Source organism: Palaemon carinicauda, chromosome 8 (genome assembly GCF_036898095.1).
Source record: "Palaemon carinicauda isolate YSFRI2023 chromosome 8, ASM3689809v2, whole genome shotgun sequence".
NCBI classification, from domain to species: Eukaryota; Metazoa; Arthropoda; class Malacostraca; order Decapoda; family Palaemonidae; genus Palaemon; species Palaemon carinicauda.
Window position 1 is genome coordinate 129930984 of NC_090732.1, and position 21917 is coordinate 129952900.

Consider the following 21917-nt stretch of genomic DNA (forward strand, 5'->3'; position numbering starts at 1 on the left):
GCGAACAACGATCGAGTTGAAGAAGGAAATTATAGCGAAATATGAGAATGGTGTACGAGTGTCCGATTTAGCGGTAGAATACGGAATGGCGAAGTCGACCATTTCTACGTTTTTAAAGCATAAAGAAATGATTAAGAAGGCGAATGTTGCAACGGGAGTTACGGCGGTAACTAAGCAAAGGCCACAAGTGATTGAGGAGATGGAAAAGTTGCTTTTAATATTTATTAAAGAAAAACAGTTGGCCGGGGAAAGTGTTAGTGAAGCGTTCATTTGTGAAAAAGCGTTGCATATCTATGAAGAATTAGTGAAGAAAAGTCCGAGTACCAGTGAAAGTGATTCATTTACATTTAAAGCGAGCAGGGGTTGGTTTGAAAAGTTTCGTAATAGAACAGGTATTCGTAATAGAACAGGTATTCATCATTTTCGAAGAATACTGCAGAGGAGGAAGAAACAATTAACAATAGACCAGTTTTTCACAAAAGAAAAGAAAGCTGCTACATCAAAGCCTGTTTCTCCTCCAAAGAAGAGACAAAGAAGAGAAGAAACCCCTGAAATAGATCTGCCCACCCTTTCATTGGAGAGAGAAACAACTCCTGAAGGAGAACTACCCCGCCACATCATGGAAGGGGACTCTCCTTCCAAGCAGTAACCTCCCCCTTCCATCCTCTCCACATCCATCCCTGTATGCCATCGAACCGCTGCTCAAAGGTATGTTCACTACAGTACAGAAAATGGTTTAAAATTGTTTTATTTTAGTACAGTAAATGGTTTAAAATTGTTTTATAGGATTTTCTGACCAATTTCATACACATTTAGATAATTATTGTTGTTTAGGTACACGTTTTATTAATATTTTGGGCCTGTTCGAGTGCTTGGGAACGGAATAGAATATATACCATTATTTCTTATGGGGAAAAAAAATTCGGTACTCGAACAAATCGGAGGTCGAACACGGATCTCGAACGGATTATGGTCGAGTACCGAGGTATCACTGTACTGTACACTTACTGATTTGATTAAAATAATTTATACTGTAAAAAAAACCAAGTAAAACCCATATTAGGCAGAACTTGGTGTGTTAATTGACAGATATGTTAGGTTAGGAGTTATCCCACCCTACGGCACCAAATATACGTGAATTCGTGCCTGTCTTCCCTAAAACTCACGAAGAGTGGAACCTGACTGTACTGGATCAGTCGTGTGAAGCAATCCTCCAAGCTTCCATCACTGCTTGCACATGACTCCTAGGAAGGAAAGACGTGGCACCTGCAGCAACGCCACCTCTTGTGGTAATTATTTTTGAGAAACAGGGAACTAACGCATACAGGCTCTTCAAAACCCAGTTAGCCCACTTGTTTGCTGACTTGTGAGCCACAAAAATAACAGCCTTCCCACTAGACAGCACAAGATTTTGTACTTCTCCAAGATTCTGTGGATGATAGCCCCATTGCCTTTGCAAAGTACAGTACATTAAAGCTCCTGACCACTGGTTGAGCCAGGAAACACAATGGAGGAAGAAGGCAGAAACCACCATGGCCGTCAACTCAAGAGACCAAGAAGGGCATAACTTTTGCCTTGAATATTTCTATGTGCACACAAACAGGTCAAACTACACAGGGGCTGATAAGTGTTCTCTTGCATGTAGAACCTATGCTGCCAGCAGAAGGGGGGGGGGGGGGGGTTTAAATCTTATTTGACCAATCGGACTCAAGTGAGTTCTCATTCCTAAGATCTGATTGTCAATTTGATCCAGGGATAAACTCAGAGAGATCTGAGAATGGCAACTTGAAGGGGGCCTTGAGAAGCATCAAAGGGCTGATCAGTGACTGAGGTTCTGCCCAAAAAAGAGGTGCCAACCTCCCCTAGGCCAATACACTCGGATGAGAGCAAGGATCTGCACAAAGGAGCTCTCTGACTAGGGTAATCCGTCTCCAAAGTCACTGGACCATGGTCTAGAGTCCTCAGGACATCCAGCCAGGGCATAAGATGTGGCAAGAGGTCATAAGGTTTAAGTTACAACACCCCTGACTACGCCTGTTCTACCCCAAGGACAGAACCCAGTATGTAATCAGGGACTAACGAAGACTAACGACAACTGGAGGGATAATCCCTGTCACAGATCACAGCAGAGGCAGCCCGAGTACAAGGTATAGCCTTCCCTCCTTAATCGCAGGGGTTAGGTAACAGACAGGCGCAAAAAGCAATAACCCGCGAATGCTTGCTGCCCTAGGGTGGGGCAACTGATAACCTATTAACTAGCAAACCATCACCTAACTACGGTTGATGAACACACTGTACTGTAGTACATTCTATTCATGTACTTTCTATCAACATATTTCAGTTCATACTACTTTTCAAAGGAAGTTTACATTATTAACACGGCTTTAGTACAAGGTAAGACGACTCATAACAAGGTCATCACCACACTACGCTTTGCATAGTAACAAAACACTAACGTATGTATCTGACAACATTCACTGATACTGTAGAGTAAAATTCGCTAAAAGTTGATGGTTGGAATGCACCCAAAATTGAAAACAAAAGTAAAGAATACTTTAATGAAGCACAATTATCTTTTTTTCAGTCATGATTTTTTTTAACGCAATAATGTGTTTAATGTAGTCGATACTTTTGTCCCTTACGCACACTATTAGAAACAACCTTTAGCATTTTGATTTTATTCTTGAACTAGGGTACTGTAAATATTCAACAGTATACACTGAAATTTCAAAGAGAAAATATTACACGAACATGAAGGCAGGACAGCGTCAACAGTGCCCTGACTTCTGTAAGTAAACTCAAATATATCCTGTCTAACACCACCCTTGTTTCAAATCGCCCACCAGCCAATATTCCCCATTAACACTCGCCAAGACAAAGAATGTTCATAACTTACGTTAAGGAGAATTAACTTCGGGACAAAAATAGAATAAGTCTTATTGGATTGAAAGGTTTAACAAACAATAGAATCTCACTCTAATGGCTACATATTGCCTAACTATAAGTCGATAGCAGGACAAACCCCAGCCTGCCTCTGTGATAGAAGCAAGTACAATAATGAGACCTGGTAAGCATAAGGACAAATCGTATCAAAATTATGTTTTACATGTAAAATATAAATGACACAATGACTAGGGATATCAAATAAAGATATCCAGTCCTTGTTTTGATCAATTATATAACCATTATCAATTTGAAATCTTTAAATTCACATACTTTCCCTTGGGAAAGATACTTATATTCTACCTTTTTTTGGTGTAGATTTCAACATTACACAAGGTAATTATTCATGTAGCAAGATAGCTAATAGCCAAGTCTGTCTGATCATAAATATGTGTACTGGTTGTATTGTGATGGCCAAAATACGTTGTCAGATATGCATCATTACGTTGAGACACATTAAAGAATAAGGATCACATTTGCTATATACCAATGAGTCTGAGGTACATAAAGGTGAATCGTTGTTTTTGACTATTTTCTTTTTTGAACCAGGACATCAGAAGATAAATGCCAGAGAGAACTTTTTCACAGAAATTAAGTCCAAATGTAATCAATGAGTTGTAGGAAATAAATTAATCTTTTACAGCAACAAAAATAGCCAACTTACTGTTCCATAATATCTTTCCGTTTAGATCCTCTTCTAGCTTTCGAAACAGGAGCTTCCTCTATCCTGAAAAATAATGATAACAATTATTAAAGAACTAATTGAAATAATATTTACCTATTTTCTTTTATTCCCTCAATGATTAAATATATCCTTTTACCTTATATTTCAAAATTCTATACCAATATTCCAAAACTAAAACATTCATATGTAAAGGCATAAGACATGTCAACTAATCTAAAAAGCGCTAGCATGACTTGGCAAATTCTATTTCATGGGATCTGAATTAAACTAAAATACACTGATAAACACTGGGTAAATTAACATCTCAGTGGACTTTGTGTCAGTAGAATATGGGCTAAAAAAATACATAGAGGGAAGAAATCCCTTCGACAGGCTAATCCATATTAAATGATGAGGGTTTGTATTTGCGTAGGAACAGCTAGGCGTACCTAATAAAAAGAGTACCTAGATGAGGTAGACTGGTATATTGAGTATAGGAGTCTTCATCATAGCAAATTTACCCTTTGTTACAGAATCACTCCATCTCATAGATAGCCAGTTATGTAGTAAATGCTATATGTACAGTATACAGCAAAACTCGTGATACCTAAATTCAGTGATTTTCATTTGAAAATCACTCACTGGCAACTCTTACATTCTTCACATTTCTAATGAGACTAAGTTCCCAGGACAAAGCATTTTGAAACTTCGCTCCATAAAAGATACAGTTCATAAAGCATGATTTCTGAGAATTACTAATATATTTTTTATCAAAATATCAGCTAGATCATTATGGAAAAATTAACCGAATAATCTTTAATTATGATAAAAATGGAGAGTAAAAATTTAATTTTACTAAATGAGTGTTTTAGTCACCATAGTAATGTATAAACAATGAAACGTATAAGATGTAGTTGTGGGCGGAGCCTAACTAGACAGCAACTGGCACAGTGGCAGTAATGCGGTGACATACAGTCTCACAAAGTAAGTCTACTTATATTGTCATCTGTCACACATGATTGGAGTTACACCCAACTGCGACCGGAATTTATTTATAACTTTAGTTGAGCTGTATTTCATTAGAATTTTTAAAATAAAGACAACCAATCAACAAAATGTTATTTCTATTAATAAAATAAATTTTTGAATATACTTACCCGGTGATCATATAGCTGCAACTCTGTTGCTCGACAGAAAAACCTACGGTCAAAATACGCCAGCGATCGCTATGCAGGTGGGGGTGTACATCAACAGCGCCATCTGTCGAGCAGGTACTTAGTACTCCAAGCAAACAAAGAACCAATTTTCTCCTCGGTCCACTGGGTCTCTATTGGGGAGGAAGGGAGGGTCCTTTAATATATGATCACCGGGTAAGTATATTCAAAAATTTATTTTATTAATAAAAATAACATTTTTCAATATTAAACTTAGCCGGTTATCATATAGCTGATTCACACCCAGGGGGGTGGGTAGAGACCAGCATTACATGTTTACATTATTATGAGCTAAGTATTTTGTATTTCATTTTAGCAGTTATTCAAAATAACAAACATAAAATAAATAAGTACCTGGTAAGGAAGTGGACTTGAACAATTACTCTGCCTTTTTAAGTACGTCTTCCTTACGGAGCCACGCGATCCTCTTAGGATGCTGAGCGACCCCCTAGGATCTGAAGTATCAAGGGTTGCAACCCATACAACAGGACCTCATCAAAACCTCTAATCTAGGCGCTTCTCAAGAAATGACTTTGACCACCCGCCAAATCAAGTAGGATGCGAAAGGCTTCTTAGCCTTCCGGACAACCCAAAAACAATAATAAAACATTTCAAGAGAAAGATTAAAAAGGTTATGGAATTAGGGAATTGTAGTGGTTGAGCCCTCACCCACTACTGCACTCGTTGCTAAGAATGGTCCCAGAGTGTAGCAGTTCTCGTAAAGAGACTGGACATTCTTAAGATAAAAAGACGTGAACACTGATTTGCTTTTCCAATAGGTTGTGTCGATTATACTTTGCAGAGATCTATTTTGTTTAAAGGCCACGGAAGTTGCGACAGCTCTAACTTCGTGTGTCCTTACCTTCAGCAAAGCTTGGTCTTCCTCATTCAGATGGGAATGAGCTTCTCGTATTAACAGTCTGATAAAATAGGCAAAGATGGATTCTTAACTGAACACCATAAAGCTTCAGACGGGCCTCGTAAAGGTTTTTAAATAGAACTTAGGAGCTCTTACAGGACATAAGACTCTTTCTAGTTCATTTCCAACCATACGATAAGTTTGGAATATCGATCGATATTGGTCAAGGTCGAGAAGGCAGCTCGTGTTTGGCTAGAAAACCAAGTTGTAGAACATGTAGCCGTTTCGGATGAGAATCCGATGTTCTTGCTGAAGGCATGAATCTCACTGACTCTTTTAGCTGTGCTAAGCATATCAGGAAAAGAGTCTTAAAGGTGAGATCTTTCAGGGAGGCTGATTGTAGCGGTTCGAACCTGTCTGACATAAGGAATCTTAGTACCACGTCTAAATTCCAACCAGGTGTAACCAAACGACGCTCCTTCGTGGTCTCAAAAGACTTAAGGAGGTCCTGTAGATCTTTATTGTTGGAAAGATCTAAGCCTCTGTGACGGAAGACTGATGCCAACATGCTTCTGTAACCCTTGATAGTGGGAGCTGAAAGAGATCGTTCTTTCCTCAGATATAAGAGAAAGTCAGCTATTTGAGTTACAGAGGTACTGGTCGAGGATACGGATACTGACTTGCACCAGTTTCGGAAGATTTCCCACTTCGATTGGTAGACTCTAAGGGTGGATGTTCTCTTTGCTCTAGCAATCGCTCTGGTTGCCTCCTTCGAAAAGCCTCTAGCTCTCGAGAGTCTTTCGATAGTCTGAAGGCAGTCAGACGAAGAGCGTGGAGGCCTTGGTGTACCTTCTTTACGCGTGGCTGACGTAGAAGGTCCACCCTTAGGGGAAGTGTTCTGGGAACGTCTACTAGCCATCGAAGTACCTCGGTGAGCCATTCTCTCGCGGGCCAGAGGGAAGCAACTAGCGTCAACCTTGTCCCTTCGTGAGAGGCGAACTTCTGCAGTACCTTGTTGACAATCTTGAACGGAGGGAATGCATATAGATCTAGATGTGACCAATCTAGTAGAAAGGCATCTATATGAACTGCTGCTGGGTCCGGGATTGGTGAGCAAAATATTGGGAGCCTCTTGGTCATCGAGGTTGCGAAGAGATCTATGGTTGGCTGGCCCCAGGTGGCCCAAAGTCTCTTGCATACATCCTTGTGGAGGGTCCATTCTGTTGGAATTATTTGTTCCTTCCGACTGAGACAATCTGCCATGACATTCAAGTTGCCTTGGATGAACCTCGTTACTAGTGAAATGTCTAGACCTTTTGACCAGGTGAGGAGGTCCCTTGCGATCTCGTACAATGTCAGAGAGTAGGTCCCTCCTTGCTTGGAGATGTACGCCAAAGCCGTGGTGTTTTCCGAGTTCACCTCCACCACTTTGCCTTGAAGGAGAGACCTGAAGCTTTTCCAGGTCAGACGTACTGCCAGTAGCTCCTTGCAGTTGAAATGCATTGTCCTTTGACTCGAGTTCCATAATCCCGAGCATTCCCTACCGTCTAATGTCGCACCCCAGCCTACGTCCGATGCGTCCGAGAAGAGAACGTGGTTGGGAGTCTGAACAGTCAAGGGAAGACCCTCTCTAAGGTTGATATAGTCCTTTCACCAAGTCAGACAAGACTTTATCTTTCCGGAAACCGGGATCGAGACCGCTTCTAGCGTCTTGTCCTTTTTCCAGTGAAAAGCTAGATGGTATAGAAGAGGACGGAGGTGTAGTCTTCCTAGTGACACAAATTGATCCACGGATGACAGTGTCCCTACCAGACTCATCCACAGCCTGACTGGGCAGCGTTCCTTCTTCAGCATCTTCTGGATGGATAGCAGGGCTGGGGGTTGATCGTCTTGTTCAGCAACGTCCTCATCAGAGGGTTCCTCATCCGAAACTGATGAGGAAACGGCAACGGAGTGGGCAACGTCTGACTCGCTGAATCCGGTCGCACTGGTGGATGCGTGACGGAGCCGGACGCAATATCATGGCACTGCTGCACAGTCTGTGAACTGTCAACAACCATGGGTGCGCGAGGAAGTACAGCGTCAACCCGAAACTGTCTAGACTGTCTGGGTTGTGCAGTCAACACCCTACCGGGTTGCTGAGGTTGACGCACTGCGTCACAACAAGTCACCTCTGCTGGTTGTTGAACGTCTTCCTAGTGACACACTGAACGTCAACAACCACCTCCGAGCGTCGCTTAACGTCAACGTGCGACTGGCAACCCACACTGGGTCGCATCGGTGGAGGAACCACCTCAACTGGCAGACGCGAGTAGGTTACCTCAGCGTCAACAGGGCGCACAACCGACCGGTTGGAAGGTTGTTGGCCAGAAGGTTCTTCTCCGCATTTAAGTCCTCTATCAAGGACACAAGCTTGGACTGCATGTCTTGCAGCAAAGCCCATTAAGGGTCTACGGGAGCAGGTGTGGCAACAGACGGGGTTAGCGACTGAGGCGGAACCATTTACCATCCCAGGAAGCCTTGTTATGTGTGACATAATAGTACAGCAAACTTCAAAGGCTCGACAAAAGTTGAGAAGTTGACCTGTAAACAACTTGGAGCGTCTCCTGGCTAGGCGCCAGGGCGAGTCTACCAGACTTGAGAAGTCTATCTGGGCAGAGGCATGAACTCCCAAGCCGAGAACTTCTCTCGTGTCCTATCAGACTCTCGCTCTATAAGCCAGTTTAAAAGAAGGGAAATCAAAGGCTGTATCCCTAAAACTCCTCCTGGTGCAAAAACCAGTCGCCTAGCCAACGTAACGCTCTCTAGGAGAGCGAGAGAGCACTAGCTTAACAACAACGGCTTCGAAGTAGCTAGGCCTAGTGTAAGTTCTGACGTTTAGGCGAACGAGGAGCAGCAGTTACAAGATCCGGACGAAGATCCTTAAAAAATCATCATGATTTAATTAAAGTCCATAGGAGGCTAAGCAGCTTAAGGCTCCTCTCCAAATGACAGAGTCCTCAAAGGAATATCAGTAGGAGGGAGAACAGCACTTTCTCATCTACAGGAACCTTGTCCGATAAAAGCTAGGTTATCTCAGTGAGTCTCTCACTGGTGCATTAGTAGCAGACCAGAAGGCAACGTCATGTAACTGCTTGACAGTCTGTGAACTGTCAACAACTGCACTGTCAACCACAACAGGTGCGTGAGGACATACAGTGTTCACTCGAGACTGCTTTGACTGTCTATACTGAGCAGTCAAAACAACTCTAGAATGCGGAGGTTGACGCACCGCGTCAAAACAAAACAACTTAGACTGTTGTTGTACCTCGCGAACGTAAACGGAAGGTTCCGTGCGTTACTGAACGTCAACATGCGGCTGGCAGGGTACACTGGAACGCATGGGTGGCGGGACTCTCTCAGCTGGAGTGCGGCAGAAGGTTGCCTCAGCGTCCACAGGACGCACAACCGTGTTGGTTGTAGGCTAGAGGTTGGTGCAATGTCAACCTTCTCCGCACGAAAGTCCCGCATCAATGACGTTAACTGAGACTGCATGGTCTGCAGCACAGACCACTTAGGGTCTACAGGAGCAGGTGCGGCAACAGACGGTGTGACTGCCTGATGCGGTACCGCTTTGCTCTCTTAGGAGGTGAGCAGTCGTCGGAAGACTGCAGCGAGTCCGAACTGACCCAGTGGCTACAACTGGGCCGTTGGACTTGCGCGGAAGGGACCGACTTGCGCTTAATAAGCTGCGAGACCTTGGTCCATAGTTTCTTACGAGAAACCTCTTCCGCAGACGAGAAAAAAATGGGCTCTCTCGTCTTTGTGTGGGTGGGGCGATCTTGGGTAGATACGCCCGAAACCACGGAGGAAAACGTCTGTTCGTTGATCAAGGCCTGACGAACCCATAAGTCGTTCGACATTACTTCTCCCCTGGGCTTGGGAGCTTGCAAGAGGTCCCGGACTAGGTGAACGACAGGCACGAACAGACGAACCCTCGGACGCAACACTGTAACACTTTGCGCATATCACTTTATCACTTCGATTTTCTGTTTTGCACTTATTACCCTGAAATCGAAACTTTTACTGATTTCAACCTGAAACACGCAATTCTACCCTTCATTAAAAGGTAGTAATTGCGAAATCAGTCGTATAATGCAGCTATTAATACTAGCAAAAAACAGAAAACATATATAAAGATAAAAAATTCAGTGGCTGGGAAAGACTAAACACTCTTTCAAATAAACTACGTTTACAATCTCTCACCGCACATAGCCTGGGGACAAGAATAGAACCCTAGAAACGTTTTACCTTCTTCCCCGTACAGCGACTAGGGACGAGAGTAACACGAGAACAACGTTACCCGCTTGAACGGAACGTTTTCTCTCCTCTCTCTCCCTCCGTCTCTATCTCTCTCTCTCTTTCTCTCTTGATTTCGCACCTAAGAGAAGAGCCCAATTATATTTCGTCAAAAAAACATGTTATTTGACTAAAGGAAAAAACTGAAAGGTTTTTCAATTAAAAAGTTCCTTTAAATTAGAATTTATAACATTTAAGCTAAGAAAGAATGAACAAAACGTCAGAATCGATTTACTCTTACTGCAAAGTGAAACCGTGATACACTCTCTCTCTATCGTAACGATAGAGCGCATGTTGAACGTCCTGAACGTCAACAACTGCGTAGTCTAAAAAACTAAACGTTAGTTCATCTTTGAAAACAGTACGAAGACTATCAAAGAAATTCTTTCATAAAACATTAAATTTAAAAAATTTTAAATTCTTTAAAGGCTAAATACGATATAACGGGCTCAACGTTGATTAACTTCGGTTCCAAGTTAGGACCGCCTACTATCAGGAAAGGTCGCATATACAGTAAACAAAACATAAAAATTTATTTTTATATGTTTATAATAAATGGAAAGTTAATCGAAGAGGCCTAATAATGGCGGAGAGATATAAAATATATAGATCTATAACGTGTTAAGCAAAATTACTAAAAACCTAAACACACTTCCGTCTAAGGGAAGGGTCGGCCATTTAAAAGTGAAAGAGAGTCCATTCTCTCTTTGTCACCATAATTAAATCTATCCAAAACGAGTTCAAGTTTTGAGATGAAGATAAAACCCCTGCATAGCGAAAGCTCAAAACTAGAATAGTGTACTTCACCAAATAGTTGTGAAAACAAATCCAGTTAGTAAAAGCGTATTAGTAGGTCTTGCCGGTAGCCCGACAGAGAGAAAATTGGTTCTTTGTTTGCTTGGAGTACTAAGTACCTGCTCGACAGATGGCGCTGTTGATGTACACCCCCACCTGCATAGCGATCGCTGGCGTATTTTGACCGTAGGTTTTTCTGTCGAGCAACAGAGTTGCAGCTATATGATCACCGGCTAAGTTTAATATTGAAAAATAACTGTGTATATATCGCTAAAACAAAAAGATTATAAAGCCATCCTAGGAGATGGGAGACCATCATAAGCGAATGCTCATCCTCTTGGAAGTCTGAGTGAGGAAAATATTTGTAATAAATTGGTTGACATTATTCCCAGATGGAATAAACAACCCAGACTCACATACTGAATATTAATCACCTCTCCATCTATGACATATATAGTTTGCCAACATATACCAAGAAAATAATGCCGTCTTTTAAAAGATGAAATTTGTCTTGTCTAATTGTTTTAGTGGAATTCTTAATCATTATCTATATCTTGGTTTATTAATGCCCTTAGGGAGTTTTTTCTTTTGTGATTTACTTAGGATTTAGTTAGACCCAACTTGTGAAGGTTTAAATGGCTGTTTGCCTCTCCTTGTCTTGATGTTATATGTGACTTGAATTTCAAGCTTCTGATTATACATTTCTTATCAAGCCTATTGGCCTAGAAATAAAATAAAGAAAGATGTATAATACTCCTAGACTGTGGAGAAATTTCACAAATCGTACTTTATGGCCAGATAGACAACCTTTAAAAGTTACGTGATTTGATGCAAATATATAATGCTGCTATTTGACTTATAAGACTGCCCAAGTTAGTATGTTATAAAGCCAAGACTCCACAGCCATATTATTATTATTCAAGATACACTCTTATTGTAGAATCTGACCTGATTATAGACTTACATTCGTACAGTAAAATAAAATAGGTAGAATTAATTACATTTCTAATAGCGAAGATAACTCACCACCTTGCTTATTAACTTAATCATTATTTCCTCTCCCTGAAGAAACACGTCGAGACTCAACCTATATGGGTAGCGCTGACTACACCTAAGCTATGGATTATAATAACTTTCGAAACCACGAACCTCACTAACTTTTGCTTGATACACAAAATGACATAAGCAAAATTAAATAACTTTTAATTCATATACCAAATGCATAAATTGTTACCTTTACACTATAGGGCTAAGCTTATATTATGTTCCCTCTGGACGCCCTTTTTACCACTCTCACTCAATCCAGACAGACAGTTCTACAAACAGTCCCACAGGGTGTCGGTGACAGGGATTCCTGCTACGCATTGTAATTAAATTTTGTTGTGAAATATTTTTCTAGCATGATCTTTTTAACGATCTAATATTTTTTAATAAAATTTCACAAAACAATGGACCAATGTTGTCTCATACATACACATGGTTGGTTACAAAGTGAAATATAAGTTTTAATACTAAGTGGCAACTTTATAACAACCCCCGTCCGATGTAATAATAAAAAAAGGATCACCAGTTTTGCTGCATACTGTACAAGTGAAATAAAGTTTACTCTATATGAACACTATAGTTGCATACTGAAAAACATAAGTTAACATAACTTGAGGAAAAACAGTAACTAAAAAAAAATTAATTAAAGCAGTGCCTATTTGATCTGTACAAGTAAAATTAAAAACAAAACTTACTTGGCATCAATATCATCATCCAATGTCTTCTTAACTCTTGGTTGGCGCCCAGATCTTTTAGTTTCCTTCTCAAGGATACTTCCTTTCGAGGCTGGTTTGCCTTCTTTTTCACCTAGTCCGGTCTTTTCAAGTACATCTTCCAAATGTTGTAACTGGGGTTCTGCTTTAGTTTTTGCTGGCTGATCCTTTGTCCTGCGCGAAGCTCTGCCTTTAGTTTCAGGCTTGTCCTCCTTAGAACTGTCTGATTTTCCAACAGCTTCTTCTTCTTTAAAGTGCTGTGACAGAGCATCCTCTGCTTTAGTTTTTGCTGGCTGATCCTTTGCCCTGCGCGAAGCTCTGCCTTTAGTTTCAGGCTTGTCCTCCTTAGAACTGTCTGATTTTCCAACAGCTTCTTCTTCTTTATAGTGCTGTGACAGAGCATCCTCTGCTTTAGTTTTTGCTGAACGACCCCTTGTCCGGTGAGGTACTTTTTCAGCTTTTGTGTCATCCTCAGTTTTGTTATCTACACTCTTGGAAGTGTTTTCTGTCGAACTGCCATGTTTGTCTACTGTAATCTTTTGAAGATTATCTTTTGATTCCTGTGGCAGGCATTCTTCTATTTTAGTTTTGTCTGTCTGACCCCTTGTTCTGCGAGGCGCTCTTACCGCTTTTTTGTTGCCATCACTTTTTTCATCTAGAATTTCAGAAATGTCTTCTGTAGAACTATCACACCTCTCAACTGCGTTCTTTCTACGTCCTCTTCTTACAACAGGACTTGAATTTTCTTCTACTTTTAATTCCTTGTCTGTACTCTGATTTTGGACTTTTTTTACAATGGTTTTAGTTGCAGATTTTTCATCGTTGGCTGAGCAGGATTTGTGAATTTCACTATCTGTAGGTGATGATTCGCTGAAAGGTGTAAAAGTGTCTTCAGGGGCTTCTTTACTTTCTTCTGTTATAAATTCATTTTCCTTATTACCAGGTTTTTCTAAACCATTATCATTTTCACTCTCAACAGTTGATGATTTGCTCAAAGTGGGCCTGGGGCGTGAGTTCTTAGTTGAATGGGTTTCCTCTGAATCCTTTTCAGTGTTTTCAATGTCTCCTTTTGTCTGGACTCTGGTCCTTGTTCTCCTAGTTCCTTTATGACTCTTAGCTGGTACACTACCCTCATCAGAATTCACTGTCTCTACTTCAAGAACAGTAATACTGTTTTCTCTTTCCTGCACAAGAGTTTCCTCCTCTTTCCCAATTTTCTTGTTACCCCGACCTCTTTTAGCAGGGACAGAAATTTCTGAAGGGGCTGAAGTAATGTCAGTGACATTACGTTTCCTTCTGCCCTTCACAGGGCTATCTTGAGGAGTGTTCAGACCTTCAAATGTTACTTTTTGCCCTCTACCACGTCTTTGAGGTGTTCTCACATTCTCAGATTCCAGTACATTATCAATATCAAGAGATGAAGGTGAACTTTCCTCTAAAACTAGAATCCCTTTAACCTGTCGCCCTCTCCCACGTTTCTGAATTGGCACCTTTTCTTTAGTCACCTCTGAACTATCTATATCAGACCCTGTTGAACTGGTTTCTTTTTCACTTTGGATATCTTTCTCTAGTCTTCTTCTTCCACGTCTCTTTGGAGATGATAATTCTTCCCTAACTTTTAAGCTATCAACACTCGGTGATCCCAATACTTCTTCATTCGATTTGCATACTTGCTGTCTTTTGCTACGTTTTAGTGAAGTTGACTTCTTTTCATCTGTCTCCTCTAATCCATCATAATTTTGAGTCATGGAAACATTATTGCTATTTATATTTTCACGCAATTCTTTTCCAACTTTACTTTCTCCTATATTCACCTCCTGGTCTTCTTTCATTTCATCATGAGTAGTATTTTTCCTGCCTCTTTTATTTGGCTTTGACGGCACAGCATCATCTGGTTTATGATTCTCGTCAAGATTATCAGCTACTTTAGGAGCGCTGCGAACCCTTCTACTACGCTTCCTTGGAGTATCATCATTTTCTATTTTTACATTTGTTTTACTTGTGCATGGACTGGCAACATCTTGAATATTTACATCCATGGCTAAATCAACACTCTTTATATTATCCTTGACTATATTTTTTTCAGTCTTAGATTCCTCAGTTATACAAGAATGAACTGGAGAAGTCTCTTGGACCAAATCAAGAATCTTGCTATCAATATCTTTATCTTGTGATTTGTTATTTCTATGGCTTCTACGTGGGCTTACCACTTCCTTAACACTTTCATCTCTCACTAAACCAACAACTGTCTTCAAATCATCTTTTGGAGGTATATTTTCAGAAAGAGATCCAGTTGGTGTACTAACAACTGATGGAGTTCTAACAGATTGCTTGGTTGAAGAAACTGACTCTTTAACCATATCCAATAACTGCCCAACATTTGAATTATCTGTTAATGGAGTTTTCATGAGGTGGCTTAGTCCACTAAGATCAGCATCAATAGATTTACGAGTAGCCCTGGGTGTTTTCAAAAGACTTCGAACCCCATATACTTGAGTATAATCAGCTTGTGGTGATTTTATTGTTCCAGCTGGTGTCTTTAACAAGTTCTTTAGCCCTTCAACATTAGTGTAATCTGACAATGGTTCAGAACCAATCCTTCTTGGTGTTTTCATTAACTTATCAAGGCCTTCTGGATCACTATAGTCTGGCTCCACATTCTTGGTTCTTCGTGGGGTCTTAAGAAGTTTTTTAAGGCCATGAACATTTGTGTAATCACACACAGGGTGACTTTCCTTTTCTGCAATACTTGGAGTCTTAAGCAACTTTTCAAGACCTGAGACATCAGTGTAATCTGCTTCATGCTCCAAGACTACAGCCTTTGGTGTTGAAAGTAGTTTCTTCACTCCAGCCACCTGGGTATAATCTGCTTTAGGACTTTCAGGTAGCGTCTTTGGCGTTGAAAGTAGTTTCTTCATTCCAGCCACCTGGGTATAATCTGCTTTAGGACTTTCAGGTAGCGTCTTTGGCGTTGAAAGTAGTTTCTTCATTCCAGCCACCTGGGTATAATCTGCTTTAGGACTTTCAGGTAGCGTCTTTGGCGTTGAAAGTAGTTTCTTCATTCCAGCCACCTGGGTATAATCTGCTTTAGGACTTTCAGGTAGCGTCTTTGGCGTCGAAAGTAGTTTCTTTACTCCAGCCACCTGGGTATAATCGGCTTGAGGGCTTTCAGGGACAGCCTTTGGTGTTTTAAGTAATTTCTTCACTCCAGCCACCAGGGTATAATCTGCTTGAGGGCTTTCAGGGACAGGCTTTGGTGTTGAAAGTAGTTTCTTCATTCCAGCCACCTGGGTATAATCTGCTTGAGGGCTTTCAGGGACAACCTTTGGTGTTCTAAGTAATTTCTTCACTCCAGCCACCTGAGTATAATCTGCTTGAGGGCTCTCAGGGACAACCTTTGGTGTTTTAAGTAATTTCTTCACTCCAGCCACCTGAGTATAATCTGCTTGAGGGCTTTCAGGGACAACCTTTGGTGTTCTAAGTAATTTCTTCACTCCAGCCACCTGGGTATAATCTGCTTGAGGGCTCTCAGGGACAACCTTTGGTGTTTTAAGTAATTTCTTCACTCCAGCCACCTGGGTATAATCTGCTTGAGGACTTTCAGGATCAGAAGTAACTTTGGGTGTTTTCGTCATCTTATCAACATCATCCACATTAGAATAATCATTTTCTGAACTTTTTACAGATGCTTTAGGCGTTCTCAATTTTTTAATTCCTGAAATATTTCTGTTATCCAGTTCTTTTTCAATTATTGGGGAGTGTGGTGTGTCAATACCACCATCATTTGTGTTATTGGGTTCAGCTTTTGGTGTTTTCAATTCACCTGCTGGAGTTCTAGGAATGTCAGCTTTGGGAGTCTTTATTAACTTCTCAGCACAAGATAGATTTGAGTGATCAGTTTCTGGACTTTCTGTAACTGACTTTGAAGTTTTCAATTGCCTGTTCATTCCCTCATCTGTGTGATCAGGGTCATATTCAGAAATGCCACTGACATTACAATAATCAGTGCCATGATTTTCCAAAACTTGGTTGGAGGTTCTCAGCTTTCTCTTTTCTGATGAATATTTATTGCCCAGCTCCTGTTCTTTGGGAGTTCTTGACAATCTCATCCTTCTCTTATTTGTGTCATGAAGTTCTAGTGCTTCTGTGGGTGTTTCCTGTCCTTCAAGTTTCATGTCGGTGTCATCAGAATTATCAGCAGTTTTACTTTCTTCCTCTTTTTGGGATATTTGTAGAGGTTCTGCTACACTATTAACATTAGTACACTCTACTACTTCACCTGCAGAGGATCTGCCAGACATTCTGAGCAATCTTTTAGTATTCACGACATTAGAACTAATTGCTTTTGGAGTATGTAAACGATCTTCATCTGAAGGTGATATTTCTTTAACATCTTGTAATTCAGGAGGATGTGCAGTATTCTTTTTAACACTGTCTATAGACTGTGAAGCTTTTGGTGTCCTCGCTACTCTAGGAGTGGTAAGTTTGGATCTGGTGCTCATTGGAGAAACAAATACATCAGGTGTGACGGCAGGTGTGACTGCATTATCAAAATCAAAGGTGGTGCAATCTGTTTCAATGGGTTCAGGCGATTCTAGTGAAGATTCATTTGAACTAAATAAATCATCTGAATTCTTCACAGACACATTTGGAGTCACAAGAGGTGATATTAAATTGTCACCAGTTATATCAGGTGTCTTAACAGCACAAAAATCAAAATTTGTGGTGTTTGCATGAGACACAGGTGTGTTAGTAACAGATGACGACGATCTTCTTCTCCTAGAAACATTAGGATTTGGTGGTGTGACAGGAGAAAACACACTTGTATCATGGAGGACATCTTTCCCAGGAGGAGTTACAGTGGATAAAGAGACAGAGCTAAAGGAGGTTTCAGGTGTTTTTGTTTCTTGGCTTGGTACTTTACTCAATGGTGTACTTCTACTGTTCTTTGCAAACAGTTCTTTCATTCTCACAGCTTTAGAGAGTGGTGTATAATGATTAACAATGTCAGGAAGTGACCAACCAGTTATCTGTTTAATCATATCTTTATCTTTACTTTTTGGGGTATTCAAAAGGTCAGCCAATCCATCAAGATCAATATTCTCAATACTTTCTTGTGTAGTGCCCTGTTGAAGAGATTTTTGTCCTTTACGATATATTTTTGGTGTTTTAGCAATTTTCTTCCGAATGATTATAGGCGCAGGAGAATTAACATGACCAGTTGACTGCGTAAAGTTGAAATTCTTGGGGACTTCCTGAAAGAAAAAAGCAGAATTTTAAAAAGGTCATTCATGAAGTAGCCAATACAAAAATAATTTATTTTACAAATGAAATTTCTCCCTATAAAAAAGTAATTTTATTTAACCTATTTGTGCACCAACCTTCCTAATAAACTCTTAACAAATTAGCTTACTTTCTGCATATAACAAATAGAAGCAAGAGAGCAGGTGAGCTTGATGAGTATACAAAAAGAAAATTCAAATAAACCCATTATTCAAAGGATGCCTTATTTCGTGTAGTACTTATACTTTGAAATGAATTCTACCAGTGGTACCTACAACCAAAACCTCAAAATTTAGAAATTGAATGCATTCGAGATGATGTGTCTGAGGTATGACTGGTGTATCTCGATTGGATAGGGTTAGAAATTAAGTAGTAAGGGCGAGAACAGGTGTTAGAAATGAATTAGCAGCTAGAGTGGATATAAATGTAGAGGATGAGAAATGGCCATCTGCTGAATGCGATGAACGCAAGAGTTGAAGGGAGAAGTGACGCAAGGATAGATGTGAGAAGCAAAAGTGTACTAGGAATAGAAATGAATGGCGGGAGATTGTTACACAGTTCCGATAAGCCCCGCTCTGCTGCTAACTCGGGACACCTTGGTGAACACTGGGGGAGTCAGCATATGAACTTTCATTTGTGGGGGAAGATGGGGAAGGGTGGCCAATGGCACCCTAGCAGTAACAACCAAACTCGGCTGAGCCCCTCCTCAGGCAAGGAGGAACTCCCAACTGCCCTTTTGTTGATGTTGGCTATCTCCCAGAGTTGGGGGAAGTGTCGTGGCAGATAGGTAGAAGTACCAGCCAAGCTACAACCCTAGGGCTCCAACAGGGAAAATAGTCCAATGAGGAAAGGAAATAAGGAAATAAACCATGAGAAGCAATGAATAAAAAACAAAAAATAAAAAATATTTAAAGGTGTGGTTTAAATAAATTTTTCATATAAACCATGAAGAGACACTTATGTCAGCCTACTCAACATAAAAACATTGACCTTAAGTTAAACTTCTGAAGTTACACCAACCCAACAGTCTGATTACAAAGTTCATTCCACGATCTGGAATAAAACTTCTAGAATTGTGTTGAGACTTTTGATGGAGAAGGCATGGTACATTCTGGGAAGATCTGAATGCAAAGGATGATCAGAATTTGAAAAATCTTATGCAACATGCATAAAGAACTAACTGAATGATGGTGCCAGAGATTAATATCTAGATCAGGAATAAGAAATTTAATAGAACAAGTATTTGTCCAATAAATTAAGATGAGTCAGCAACTGAAGACCTGACTGGTGAACAATACTTAAAACAAGATGGAATGAAAGAATTAAAACATTTCTACAAGATAGACTGATAACCAAAAATCTAAAAAGTTCCGAATACAGTAAGTCAAATACTTGTGCAATTGAAAAGACCAAATATGTTTCTAAAAAGTACACTTGAAATCAAGAATAACATCTAAAATTTCAAATGAGTAGTATTTAAATAAACATTATTTACGCAAAGATCTGTATGTCGAACAGCCACTGTCATCCAACGACTTATAATCATACTTTGGGTTTCGTTAGGGTTCAACTTCATGTCCCATAATTTGCACCATGCATTAATTTGAGCTACATCTTTGAGGAAATGGAATTTACAGAGTAGCATCATCTGCATATACAATAAGCTTGTTTCCTAAGTCAAACCACATATGCGTATATAATATGAAAAGTAATGGGCCAAGAACACTACCCTGAAGAACACCAGATATTACATTCCTATAATCACTATTGAAGAGGATACTCTTGATGCTGTATCACCCTGTGTACAGTAGTTTGATAAATGGTGGGGACAGTCTTTGAGATGCAAAAGCATTCACTAATTTCTTTTCAAATTTTGGTAGCTGTAGAAAAATTGATAGTTGTTACTTGGGTGGATACCAGAAGTCAAACTGATGATTTGAGTCACTTTTCTACCAAGACCCAAGATTTTGCATTTAAATCATCAACTTCAACCTTTAAAGTCATCACTAAGTAATTCTTTTCATATGAGTGGTAGTAAGGAGGCCTATCTAGCAAACATTCCGGACGAAGATTTTATCCTGTTCCTTCCAGAATTTCAGCAGGACCAAATCCTTCCTATAACATTTAAGAATAAATTCATCCCAAATCCATGGTCGGTAGCTGTAGTACAAAAAAGGTTACCAAATTTTTCCCTGTCCAGGGAGCCAGTTCTATATCTAAATTATCTTACAAATGCAGTACAGGCTCATATTTTGCAATAAAAAATTATCAAGTTTCTGAAAGAGTATGTGATAAAAGAAGTATTAAACCCTGCTATGAAGTTTCACATCAGGTTATTCACAGGTTAGAATCTAGTTCTGGATGTCTCAATCCTCAAGTTTTTGATAAGAGCACCCCAGCAGTTCTGGAGGTGATAAAGTACCAATATCTTCATTAGACCTCACCAATGGGCCTTTCCCCATTCAAATTCATCTCAATTCTGGGAAATACGGTAATTTCATCAGTCAACTGTTTACCAACAATTCAAGTCCCCACTATGAGGTCAGTTCCTTATGTATTCACCAGAATAATGGCTCCTCAATATATTAACAATTTATGGGGCTAATAGGTGTCTTTAACTTCAATGGAAAGGATTCATGTTCTACAAGTATAGTTACTATAGTTCTGGCTACAAATCCAAACATTATATATTTACAAATAATAATAGCAGCAGTTCCTCCTTTTTACTCATTTCTCGTGGAGAATTCAGATTTTACTTTTTTTATCGTGAAAGTAGAAAATGGGAGGTCTAGAGACAAGGGTTTGCCAGTGTCATCTCAATCTATATTGAAACAGAATACCCCAGACCCTTATCTGCTACAAAGTTACATCATATGAAGGTTGGGGAGTAACTCTTGATCAATACACAGGCATTAGCTACATCCCTGAACAGGAGGTATTAACTTGGTCAAATTTGAGAGAATCAACCATCTCCCGAAATATTTTCTTTCTTGGAAAATCGTATGTTCTCAGCAGGAAGTATTTTTTTTTTTCAAATGAATGGTGGCTTCATCTTCCAGCATACTTAAAAATTTTGAAATGGTGGGGATACATGTTTTTCTCTCCTGTTCCAGATCTCATAGCAAGGTAGTTAGATGCTCTCTTACAAGATTGGCCAAATCTTGATCTACTGTATACACACTAACATTGTTTACCTGGATTCTGCACAAGGATCTGCTAATAGGTGGATGGCTCTCATAGCCCCAATCTGGCTGAAAAAAGGATAGCAGATCTGTTCCCATAAAGACCAATCTGATCAACCAATTTCACATTAAGACTATCCATTGCATTCTCAAAAACAAACGTTTTTTGCAGAACTCTAGATTGTCTTTTATAAGTTCTAAGACAGCCTACCCTTATTCTATATCAAGACACTAATGTTTATTTTTAGTGGTGCATGTTTAAGAATGTATCAGTGACTAGAACTAGCTTGGATAGTAGTTAATTCGTTAAACTTACTTTTTCTATGTAAAGAACCTTTCAATTTCAGCCATTGAGGTACAGCAATACCTTGACATACGAGCAAATATTTGCATTGGGATTCAAGGACACTTATAGATGCTGACGCCAGGTGGTCAAGCGCTTGGGAGTGCTCTAAGCCCACATCACTCTTTCATTTCACGCAATCATTGACTTTAGTACACATCTCCCATCTTGTCTTTCCTTTATTTACGTGATTTTAACAGTATATTTGTGAACATTTTTCATAAGTGATGGGTCCTTAGAATGGGAGTGGTAACTTGGTAGTGAGGAGCAAAACTGCATGAGATGACGATAGAGGTGAAGCATGAAATTATTCAGAAACACGAGTGGTGTCCACTTGAGAGCTAGCAAGCCATTAAATTAAGAGCCGAGCACCTCGACGATAAGTGCAATCCTCAAACAATGATGAAAAATACAAATAAAGTATAAAAAGTAAATATGAATAAAAGATTTTTAAAATCAAGCTAAGTTCAGTTAAGTTAATTTTAAGTTTAAGTGATATGCAGCGAAAGAAACAGCAAATACGGTACTATCCAATTCTC

At 39.8% G+C, this 21917-nt stretch overlaps 1 protein-coding gene across 2 annotated transcripts in view; it reads right to left on the reverse strand.

The window, feature by feature from the left end:
• LOC137645917 (proliferation marker protein Ki-67-like) overlaps positions 1 to 21917 on the reverse strand; it is a 78726-nt gene that overhangs the window by 6776 nt on the left and 50033 nt on the right. For both annotated transcript variants that reach the window (XM_068378963.1, XM_068378964.1), the window contains exons 6-7: positions 12553 to 17825; positions 3608 to 3670 (exon numbers count right to left, since the gene is read on the reverse strand). In XM_068378963.1, coding sequence (XP_068235064.1) covers positions 3608 to 3670; positions 12553 to 17825 — 5336 coding nt within the window. The remainder of the gene's footprint in view (positions 1 to 3607; positions 3671 to 12552; positions 17826 to 21917) is intronic.